The 12158-nt window shown below is 42.2% G+C and overlaps 1 protein-coding gene across 1 annotated transcript in view; it reads left to right on the forward strand.

Moving 5' to 3' along the window:
* thrab (thyroid hormone receptor alpha b) overlaps window positions 1–12158 on the forward strand; it is a 126525-nt gene that overhangs the window by 89504 nt on the left and 24863 nt on the right. Inside the window, exon 3 of the mRNA XM_066662904.1 lies at window positions 5405–5642. Within this exon, the coding sequence (XP_066519001.1) occupies window positions 5587–5642 (56 nt within the window). The 5' untranslated portion in view covers window positions 5405–5586. The remainder of the gene's footprint in view (window positions 1–5404; window positions 5643–12158) is intronic.

A 12158-nucleotide genomic window follows, 5' to 3' on the forward strand; every position in this document is an offset into this window, starting at 1 on the left:
TCTCTCGCTCTCACTTTCCCTCTCACTTACTTTCACACATATTAGGTGGACAGACAGCAGAGCTAATGAAAGGGCCTGTTCGGCCGGTGGACATGTGAGCAGGCCGGCGTCCTGAAAGGCGAGAGGCCGGCCGAGCATTAACTAATACAGAACAAATGTCCCTTTGGCCTGACTGTCGCTGGCTTGCATCACCACGCTTGTCTCGTTGCTTTGGCATGCCCTTGAACTGCGGTGTGCCTCTGCACTTAGTGTGTGGTGTGGGACGGCCGGATACAGCCTCAGCTGTGTGTGTGTGTGTGTGTGTGTGTGTGTGTGTGTGTGTGTGTGTGTGTGTGTGTGTGTGAGAGAGAGAGAGTGTGTGTGTGTGGGGGGGATCACTCGGTTTATGACACAAAATCCAGCCCTGCTCTCTTTCCCAGCACAGCACAGTTCTGAACCAAGCTCAAATAACATGCAAACATTCTCTCTCTCTCTCTCTCATATGTTTTTTCTACTCTATTTGTCTGTACACTCTTTCACTCATTCTCTCTTCATTGCTCCTAAAATTCGTACCCATGTCATGGTTGGTGTAGTTTTAGCGTTATTTACTTTGGTTTAAAAACCTCACGCACGTTACCGCATCGACCCAAGCGTCGCCAGTCCAGCACGTAATGTGGGTTTGTTTCTTGTCAGGGGAAACATGCCGCAGTGACAGACCCATAGTCTGGTGCACAATCTCACCTTACCTCAAGGACCCTTAAAACATGGGGAGGAGGGTAACTCAGGACTGCGATCTGAGATTGGTCCCCACCCGGGAGCTCCTGAAGACTGAGGAATAAGCTAATGGGCCAACGTTAACTGTCTGTGCTCGTGTGAACACGTGCTTTACTGTAGAATCTATTTCCACAAAAACAACATTAAGATTTACACATTCATGATACTGATTACAGTTTGACAATATCTAATGCAATAGTTGCAGTCTTAATTGCACTTGACTTCACAGGAAGCAGAGAGAAATAGTAGACTGGAGTTTAATGTTCATTAAGTCTGTTTTTGTTTAAATTGTTCCCTGTTTAAATGAGTAAATGTTGCTGGTAGATTTAGTTTTCTATAAAATGTGGTGAAATGATTAAAGTGTAAATACTCTTTGAAATGTTCAGCACATTTGAAAAATACAGCAGTAATACAGATAACCTTGATGATTTTAGCCATGGCAACCGTGATATTACATTTTCATACCTTTTCATGGTTCAGTTTTGAGGTTTCTCAACCTGCTTCTTCAACTTTCGTTTTGTATCTAATGTCTTTCTCCGGTCTCATTCGGTCTATCTCATGTCTATCTTTTTATCCTGATTAATTCTGATTCTCTCTCTCTTTCTCTCTCTCCCTCGATCTCTCTCTGTCACACTCTCTCTTTCTCTCTCACACACTTTCTCTCACTTTCTCTCTCTCTCTCTCTCTCTCTCCCTCGATCTCTCTGTCACACTCTTTCTGTCACTTTCTCTCTCTCTCTCACTCACTATCTCCCTCTCTCTCACTCTCCCTCGATCTCTCTCTGTCACACTCTCTCTTTCTCTCTCACACACTTTCTCTCACTTTCTCTCTCTCTCTCTCTCTCTCCCTCGATCTCTCTGTCACACTCTTTCTGTCACTTTCTCTCTCTCTCTCACTCACTATCTCCCTCTCTCTCTCACTCTCCCTCGATCTCTCTGTCACACTCTTTCTGTCACTTTCTCTCTCTCTCTCTCACCCACTATCTCCCTCTCTCTCACTCTCCCTCGATCTCTCTCTGTCACACTCTTTCTGTCACTTTCTCTCTCTCTCTCTCACTCACTATCTCCCCCTCTCTCTCACTCTCCCTCGATCTCTCTCTGTCACACTCTTTCTGTCACTTTCTCTCTCTCTCTCTCACCCACTATCTCCCTCTCTCTCACTCTCCCTCGATCTCTCTCTGTCACACTCTTTCTGTCACTTTCTCTCTCTCTCTCTCACTCACTATCTCCCCCTCTCTCTCACTCTCCCTCGATCTCTCTCTGTCACACTCTTTCTGTCACTTTCTCTCTCTCTCTCTCACCCACTATCTCCCTCTCTCTCACTCTCCCTCGATCTCTCTCTGTCACACTCTCTCTTTCTCTATCTCACACACTCTTTCTCTTACACAATCTTTCTCTCTCTCCCTCCCTCCCTCCCTCTCTCTCTCTCTCTCTCTCTCTCTCTCTCTCTCTCACACACACACACACACACACTCGCACACACTCAGTTTAATAAGCTTTATTGGCATGAGCATATTTAGATACGGTATTGCCAAAGCATTAATACAACAATATTGATTATTAATAATAATTCTTAATGAATAATAATAAATAAATAATTCAAATAATAATAATGTTGATAAACCAGCAATCTAAAAGAACAGTGGGAATCAAGGAACATGTTAAACATCAAATGAAATAATAAATGTATAACAATTGAACCTAAATGAACATGTGAATATGGCAACAATCTCTCTCTCTCTCTCTCTGTCTCTCTCTGTCTCTCTGTATCATCCTCTTCCTCACTTAAGCACATGCACACAGAGCAAGGCATCTTGGGAACTGGTTCGTCAGTGAAGCTTGTGTCTGTGCTTGTACTCAGCGATTGCAAAAATCATAAAAGCTTCACAATAGTTATTCAGCTTTTTTACGCCCACACACCTGTCAGCAGATCACCCACCTCGCTGTGTTTGAACTTGACTCTCCAGCTAGCAGCTCTTTCAGATAAGAGCTTTCCTTTGAGGAGGAGTCAGCAGTGTCTGTTATGTTTTTCAGGTTCAAATGTGTGTTAGCGCTCGCCAGAGCCACATTGTGCTCACACTTAGGCATCACTTTAACCCCCCCACAGATAGGTGCCCATTTTTACTTTGGCGTATTACACGACCCGCCCCTGGTTTACATGGGGTAAGCAGATAAGTACCAAGGATGGCTGGGTATTGTTCTATGGATTCATTTGCATTCTGGGATTAGACATTGCTAGACATATTAAGGGGTTCATCCAATGCCGGAGTGGTCTTTGGGGACTAGAAGACAGGCCTCCATTTGTATAAGCTGCAGTAGACCACAGCATACAGAGAGTGCTGCCTTGATGACCTGACCTTTGGAGTTCATGCGGATTGTCAAGGTTTTGGAGCAGTCGTGGTGACAGGGGTTTGCCTACGACTCACAGGAGGAAGAGAGCAATCCTCTGTTTTCCCACGTTGGCTGTTTGGAGTGCTGGAAGCCTCAGGATTAGGATCAGCTAATCAGAGGTGTGTTCCTGGAAAGCATGAGCGCTGACAGCACAGAGCTGGGCAGGCTTAACCGCAGCACACGTGAAGTCTGTCCAAAGGGAAACGATGGCAGAGGAGTGGTGTGTGGCTGTGTGTTCGTATTTGTATTAGGGCCTTATTGAAGTGGTACATTTGCCTATGTCATACTTACAGAGGGTGTTATGTGAATGTTTTGGGTCATAAGGCTGATATATAATATTTAGATTGTAGCATGCCCTAAAAACTCAGCTTCTTCCTGAGTGCAGTTAGTGCCTCTTGAAAGATTAGTTTAAAATATTGCCCAATTTTTCTCATTTACTAACGTTAGGGTTTCGTAAAGATGTGTATTTGATTACAAACATGACCCTTTTAAGGCTTTAAGGCTTCCAAACATTGTTTTTACACCAGCTGAGCTGTAAGGGTGTTTATGAATTTGAAGCAAAGAGGTTTATTCAAAATTAAGAAGTTATCTGGATGTTTACAGTTAACAGCTAACAGTATTATTAATGAAGGTATTTATACAGTATTTATACAGTGTTATATCACTGTATAAATAAAGCAACTGTATGTTTGATCTTCTGAACTTGTATTATCCTGTATGCTTTGTTTTTGTCAATGTTTTCATAAAGTTTTAGAAATAATGCAATGCATTCTGGGGAATCTAGGGGGTTGTGTTGCCAGTAGTCATCTCCGTGTAATAATTTATATAATATTATTATATCCTACACGTTAATTATTTCGATTTGAGAGATTGTGGCTTTGCTTCTGGGCCTTGTTCCATCGTGTTTTAGTTCTCATTGCTTTTCTATTAGACTATGTACTTTTCAGTAGCTTTTGGCTTGGCAAGCTCTGTGCAGGCTGTACACTATTAACATCAAATCTGTACCTATTCAAACATGCAAAACTACTGTTTGGTCTGATGCCATAGCTGGAAGAAGATAGCGATGAGTAACACCTGTGGAGGAGAACCTCACACAGAAGGCTTGGCTGTGTGTGTGTGTTTAGTAAATGTCAGTTTCCAGACTTTAGATTTCTGCCACAGTAACAAAAAGTTTGTATTTAGAAGGAGTGTGGAGTGTTCATCTGAATATGTAGCAGATCTGGCATCGCTTCTTAATGCCTGCAAAATAAACCACTCTCCGCTTTTCCACAAATATTTGTGGCACACAGCCGACAACGTACACAGCCGAGCTGATAGAAAAGCTTCATTTGCCAACACGACTCAGACACTGCCAAACACTGCTGGAGTACGGCTAGCAGCAGACGGCAGCTGGGAGACATGTTCACATAAATAGACCAATGAAATGCAAATAGGCTAACTAATGGCCTGGTTAATTACGGCTTGAATTTCCGTTCTTTTTGCGAGGAATCGTTGCAAAAATGATTTCCAATATCCTTGTGTACTATTCGGAGTGTTTAAAGGAGGATGCTGTGGGAATGGCCTGTAAATAAACAAACATTGTGTCCCCCCCCCCCCCCCCCCCATTATTTAATTTTGCATATCTGCATCTCGCTGATTAAACGTTTTCACTCTCTAATTTGACATAAACAGTGTTAAAGTTGAGCGGTGGCTTGTCTGCATTGTTACTCACATCAATATAAACCACAGTTAAATACAGTGCTTGGTAAAACCAGCAAAGAACATACTTTTGAAGACTGCACAAGCACTGGCACTGGGGTAGTGCCCTCGAGGGTCCGTCTTCAATATGTTTAATTAAGAAACCTAATTATTATTTTTTTTAAGTTGTATTGGCTTCTCAACCCTCTCTGTACTCCAGGGGTTTTATTTTAATTTTGTATGTATTGAAAAAAAATGAATAAATACTAAATGAAATAGTACAAATGCCTTTCCTCTGGGGAAGAGAATGTAGTGCACGTTTAAAACTCATTAAAATGTCCCAGATTCACCTAAAAATTCTGTTTTCTAAGAGTGAAATAAGAAAAATACAATATCAATCAGATCTAAACATCTGTGAGACTGTGACATAGATTATAAATGAAATCTGCACAAACTGGGTCCAATGCCACTGTACGTTCCTCATTGTAAGATTATGTTGTTCAGTTGCAACATCGCTTTAGCTTCATAGTACTCCTCGCAGTGTAATAGTCATATCCTGATCGTGTCTTTTCTGTTTGTTTCAGATCTCGTCGCCCTGTACTGTAGCGTCACTGAGTGCCACAGTGAGTCGGGCTTGGTCACTGATCAGTGCTCCGCAGAGCTGTGGGATGCCTGTTTGACTCATCAACGCGAATGACAAGAGTTCATCCACGAGTGGGGCCTGCCTCAGTCTCACATGATTGGCTGCTGGATGGAATTAAGGTGAATGGAACACATGCCCAAGGAGCAGGACCCTAACCTATCAGAGGGAGATGAGAAACGGTGAGTGTGTTATATGATTATCTAGAGTGGGCTGGAGTTATGAAAGAGGGAGGGATGTTATGGAAGTTTTTCTAAGTGTACACATACAGGGGTTGGACAATGAAACTGAAACACCTGTCATTGTAGTGTGGGAGGTTTCATGGCTAAATTGGAGCAGCCTGGTGGCCAATCTTCATTAATTACACACTGCACCAGTAAGACCATGTGCATCCAATGGTTCAAACATTGTGTCCTGAAGACGGTGCCGTGTATCAGGACGACAATGCACCAATACACACAGCAAGACTGGTGAAAGATTGGTTTGATGAACATGAAAGTGAAGTTGAACATCTCCCATGGCCTGCACAGTCACCAGATCTAAATATTATTGAGCCACTTTGGGGTGTTTTGGAGGAGCGAGTCAGGAAACGTTTTCCTCCACCAGCATCACGTAGAGACCTGGCCACTATCCTGCAAGAAGAATGGCTTCAAATCCCTCTGACCACTGTGCAGGACTTGTATATGTCATTCCCAAGACGAACTGACGCTGTATCGGCCGCAAAAGGAGGCCCTACACCACACTAATAAATTACTGTGGTCTAAAACCAGGTGTTTCAGTTTCATTGTCCAACCCCTGTATGTAACAAATTATTAAACTGCAGAAAATATGAGTGCAATAATTCTGTAATCATTTAGGTTTGGGTATTAAAGTGGATTAATTAGAAATAAATTATTATATTGTAAATTATAATATGTATCATGGCAAAAAAGCCAAATTAAAGCAAACTTCAGAGGACTTCTTTTGGCGTAAAGAGAAAAGGACTTTTCATTTTATTTCTTCCTGCAGAAAGAAATGAACTTTTTTCTTAATTTTTAGTTTTTTTTCTCCCAAAGAACCAAAGCCTGTATTTTGTTGATGAGTCTGTTCATGTTTGTAGATAACTGGTATACAGCGTAAAACACCACATTATCATCTGTCATGGCTAACAAAGCACCATGTTTCTTGATGCATTTTACCCAGTTTAATGAGTGTAACACCTTGCCGGATCTTGTTTTACTTTTGCTTTGAGGTAAATCTTACTTTATAATGTTTTATAGAATTACTTGGACATCGCATATTGACTAATTATAGCAGGTAGTGTCGCAGTCACACAGCTCCAGGGGCCTGGAGGTTGTGGGTTCGATTCCCGCTCTGGGTGACTGTCTGTGAGGAGTTGGTGTGTTCTCCCCGTGTCTGCGTGGGTTTCCTCCGGGTGCTCAAGTTTCCTCCCACAGTCCAAAAAAACGTTGGTAGGTGGATTGGCGACTCAAAAAGTGTCCGTAGGTGTGAGTGTGTGTGTTGCCCTGTGAAGGACTGGCGCCCCCTCCAGGGTGTATTCCCGCCTTGCGCCCAATGATTCCAGGTAGGCTCTGGACCCACCGGGACCCTGAACTGGATAAGGGGTTACAGATAATGAATGAATGAATGAATAAAGCAGTAATGTTGCATTGACACCAAACATGAGTAAATCACTCATCGCTGCTTGTGCTGCTCACACTGAGTTCCTGAGGAAATATTCCATTAAACTGATGAGCAGCAAGTTTGACTGCGTAGTGCACTCATGCAGACTATATTTTTAATGGAACAGGTGCCAACACTTTTTTCCAACAGGGTTTAGTCGGTGTACGTGTTTTATTTATTCACCATTTATTCAACATTACACTGATGGGGACAAATGTGTGTGTGTGAGAGAGAGACCTTTTTTATTCCAGTTTATTTCCGCACTGAAGTGAAAAGCTGAGTAGATTAAAGTAGTTTCACTCATGTTTTAATCTGCAGTGACATACCACCTGCTCCTGCCTCAGGAAAGCCGATTCTACCTGTATTTATTTCTTTCTTTATTTTATTATTATATTTTTTGCAGCAAGGCTTTGATGTGCTGTCTCTTCACAAGTCTAAAATATTTTTTAATATTGTCATTGTCATTATTTTCACACTTCATTTTTATAGTTTAGAAGTTAATAAACACAGACTCGGTTTATGAATAAACTCAGCTTCCGTGTGAACTAAGCAGAACAAATCCTTAGAGATTGAGCTCTGAGCGTGTGTTTTGTGTCGCTCCACAGTATCACTGCTTATAAAGAACTCTCACCTCTCTGGTCACTCGCTTTGTGCAGCACCACGTCTCACGGCCACTCCTTGGGAATGTGTTGCCCCTAAATATGTGCGTGGATTACTGATTTCACGCCGCTTAAAAACATAAATACAATTATATCCATGAGCACATGATGTGTTAGCATGCTTTTAAGTTGATGTAAATGTAGAAGGCAGATTGTTGATTTACCAGTGTTTGAATGTCTTTTTGAAGCTGAACTAACAAGGGCCACCCACGGATCGTCCTTGCAAAAGGGTTTAGATGCAAATGACCTTGTGCTCAGTGTATTTGATATTTCTCTAAGTTGTTACAGTGGAAGTGCACTTGGTTCACATTCAGTTTGTCGGGTTTCAAATGCAATCACTGTGGGAAAATAATATCAGTCAAGCTTTCAGTAGAAAAACCACAATATGAAGATTATGTAAAAATTGCAACAGGACTGGACAGACCTGGAATCTGATTGGGCAATGTAGAAACCAATGAAAAATTCACCAATGAAATTTGCAGTAAAAAAAAGGGCTCTACTCATTATCGAGGGTGGGTGGGTGGCCAAAGGGGAACCATGAGGGCCTTCTAGGAGAAGGCGTATTGATTTCTATGAAATAAATTAGCTTTTCCCTGTAGTACCTAGGTGGATACAGTTCAGCGATCTCCCATTGTTTAGGACTTCAGGAACTAATGTGAATGCTGAGCATGTCAGATTAATCACAAACATCTCTAACAGAGGACTATGACAGACATGATCCAATACATTCAGTCGGGGTTTCAGTCGGTTCTGCAGTGACCGTGTGTAGTTATGAGTATTTACTAGCAGTATTTGCAGATTCCAACAGCAGAGTTAAAGTGCAAGCTGCCGATCAACCATCCACCCCTCACTGCTTCTCTCTCAGTTCCATTGCATAAGTGCTTCAGGTGGAAATTGCAGCTCGTTTTGTTCTTTTCTAAGAAGACTTTCACAGCACGTCTGAAGTGTTATAGCGTAAAGAGAAGTTTTTTTTTTTCCTGCATCAGGATCACACTCACAGATTTTTTTTTTTTTACGACTGCTTGGCCTCAAGTAAAAGGAAGAGTTATTGTCAAAAATTGTACAGATCGTGGCTGCATCTCGGTGTCTGAGCTAAGCTGCAGCCTCAGAATGAAGGGTCCTCAGTAGTACATTACTGATTCTGTGAAGAAGCCAGCTGCTCTCTTAAATGGAGCGGTCTAACAAAGTCTGCATGGTGATATATACACATATACACACCCAGTTCTGGGTCATGGTGGGTTCAAAGCCTACCTGGAATCATTGGGCGCAAGGCGGAATACACCCTGGAGGGGGCGCCAGTCCTTCACAGGGCAACACAGACACACACACATTCACTCAAACCTACGGACACTTTTGAGTCGCCAATCCACCTACCAAAGTGTGGGAGGAAACCGGAGCACCCGGAGGAAACCCACACAGACACAGGGAGAACACACCACACTCCTCACAGACAGTCACCCGGAGGAAACCCACGCAGACACAGGGAGAACACACCACACTCCTCACAGACAGTCACCCGGAGGAAACCCACGCAGACACGGGGAGAACACACCACACTCCTCACAGACAGTCACCCGGAGGAAACCCACGCAGACACGGGGAGAACACACCACACTCCTCACAGACAGTCACCCGGAGGAAACCCACGCAGACACAGGGAGAACACACCACACTCCTCACAGACAGTCACCCGGAGGAAACCCACGCAGACACAGGGAGAACACACCACACTCCTCACAGACAGTCACCTGGAGGAAACCCACGCAGACACAGGGAAAACACACCACACTCCTCACAGACAGATGTGGAGCGGGAATCGAACCCACAACCTCCAGGCCCCTGGAGCTGTGTAACTGCAACACTACCTGCTACACCACCGTACTGCCCTATATCGATTATATCAATTATTTTTATTGTGTCATGTCCCCACTGTGTGTTCATGTACTGTCCTTTTTAAACCACGCTACCAAGCTGTAGTCATGTCAGTCTGCCCCTATCTGCCACGTGGAAACAACCTAAACGCCAATACCGACCAAGTGGCTTGAGCAACTCGTACCAAAGAAAATTACAGCATCCGTGGTTTGGACGTGCTGTGTTTTGACTATAATTAAGACAAGAGTGCTCAACAATCAAGAGAGGAGCAAGCTCCCAGCAACATTAGAAAAATATCCCATAATTAATACTGGAGCATATTTACAGTACAAGCCTCGTCACTGCGAGAGTCAAAAATACAAAAACAAAATAATTGTTTATTAATTGTAATCATGGTAAAATGTCCAGTTAATCGTGATATTGATTTGTGCTCACATCGCCCAGCACTTCCTGGGTTATATATTTCTTGCTTAAAAATGAGAAACTTATTAGAATATTTCAGTGGATTCCTGAAGAGATAGCACAAGTGTACGAAACTGGACTCATCTATTTAAGTATCAAGGTTCTATGGCAAGTGATGTGGATCAAAACATTGTCTCAATGTTACTTTAGGAATAGTTGTGATTTACTAAGTGAATTGGCCTTTAGTGCAGTTCTGACTCTGCAGTTCATTACTGCACTACAGGATCTAATGACATTCTTCCAAAACAACGTTCACCTTATCGTCTACTCCATACACACTCATTCACCCTCTTGTAAACCCCTACATGCATAAATACACACTCTTTCCACAGTGCCTGGAGCCTGCAGGAGAGAAGCTGAAGTTCTGGGAAATGTGGTTACAGTCCAAGACTGACACACACACTCAAAATCACTGCCCATTGTGCAGGCGTTGGGTCTTTGCAAGGTGGAGTAGACTGCCCCCTCACGTTCCAAAAAGAGTTCACATGAGCCAGCAGCAGAGTCTGTGCCAGTCAGCCATTCACACCAAGCCTGATTTCAAACCGTGTGTGTGTGTGTGAGTTTGATGTATGATACATCTTTAGCTGGTGTCTTTATTTAGATGAACTGATATTGCTGTTCCTCAGGAACTGACAGATGCAGCCTCCTTTTCCTCTCCCAGTGTTAACATTCCACACTCTTACATTCTCTCTTATCTCCCTGCATCTTCAGCTCTCATCTCCCACTTTTCATCTTATTTTCACTCTCCATATTCTATCAGTAATCATCTTTTCCCTCATCTTACCTCTCTCCCCCCCCCTCCCCTCCCCTCTAGTCTTCTCTTCTGTTCTTCCTCAGTCCCAGTGCGGTTATTCTTTTCACTGTGCTTTGTCACAAACTCACTCCCTGCTCTTTATCTTCTTCCACCTGTCCTCTTCTCAGATCTGAAAGATGGAATCTGATGCTTTGTGTGTGTGTGTGTGTGTTTGTATGCGTACATGGCGTTTTGTTTGTGTGTATGAGAGAGAGAGAGCTATGCACACAGTTAAGTACAGACCAAAAGATTTAAGGATGTGCCCAAGCTCTCAACTTTGCTCTCCTTAAGAAAGTTTTCTTGCCTTTTTGTAGAAAGAAAATCTTCGCTCAGAATAAAACGTGATCTTCAAAGGTAGTATGTTCAAACCCTTTTGTTTAAGATTTTTAGCTCCTTTTGGACTATTTTACGACCAAAACATCAATATGAAAATAACCCCTCGGCTCTAATCCCATCGCAATATTTCTACTGTGTTTATTGAGCATCTCGGATTACTACAGTTCCTTCTAAATGTTCCTTTGTGTGTTTTGGTTGTGTTATGTTATTAATATTACTTAACAAAGTATAATATACTAGTGTTTCGAATGTATACCGGTCCGATTTTAGGAACATTTCCTGTTTTATATATAAATAAATAGCTGTATCTAATGATAGAGTCCTGGGCTCAGTCTCTGAGAGGTTGTGTTCTCTCTGTCTGTCCATGTGTCTTGGTTTTCTTGTTGCTCCATTTTCCTCACAATATCAAAAAAAAAAAAAAAACCCAGAAAATGCTGGTGGGTGGGTTGACTGTGCAAAACTCTCCACATGTGAGTGACTCTGACTAGGATGAAGCAAGTAAACAATATTTAAGTGAATGAATTTTGCAAGGATTTTCAAATATTAGAAAGAAGCTGCAAACAATGTGATGAAAAACACAGTTGGTGATGATTGCCTAGTGGTTGAGCATGCTGTAAAATATGAAATCTCAGGCAGATAACATCAAGAAACAAGCAGATAATTATAGTTTACCGTGTATCATTGAAATGTGTTGCATAAATATATACTTTGTCCATTCCAATATTTCTTGAAACATCTGAAACTGGTACCTACCTTGTATTAGTTCCTGTAATACTGTTCATCAGGCTTCTCATTTTTACTGAATACAATTATAAATCTTAGCATTTGTTAATGTGCCAAACCCTTAAAGGCTAAGCACCACTTAATGGACCTCCATGAGTATTTCACATTATTTTAGTTACTGACATATATAA

Source organism: Hoplias malabaricus, chromosome 3 (genome assembly GCF_029633855.1).
Source record: "Hoplias malabaricus isolate fHopMal1 chromosome 3, fHopMal1.hap1, whole genome shotgun sequence".
NCBI lineage: Eukaryota > Metazoa > Chordata > Actinopteri > Characiformes > Erythrinidae > Hoplias > Hoplias malabaricus.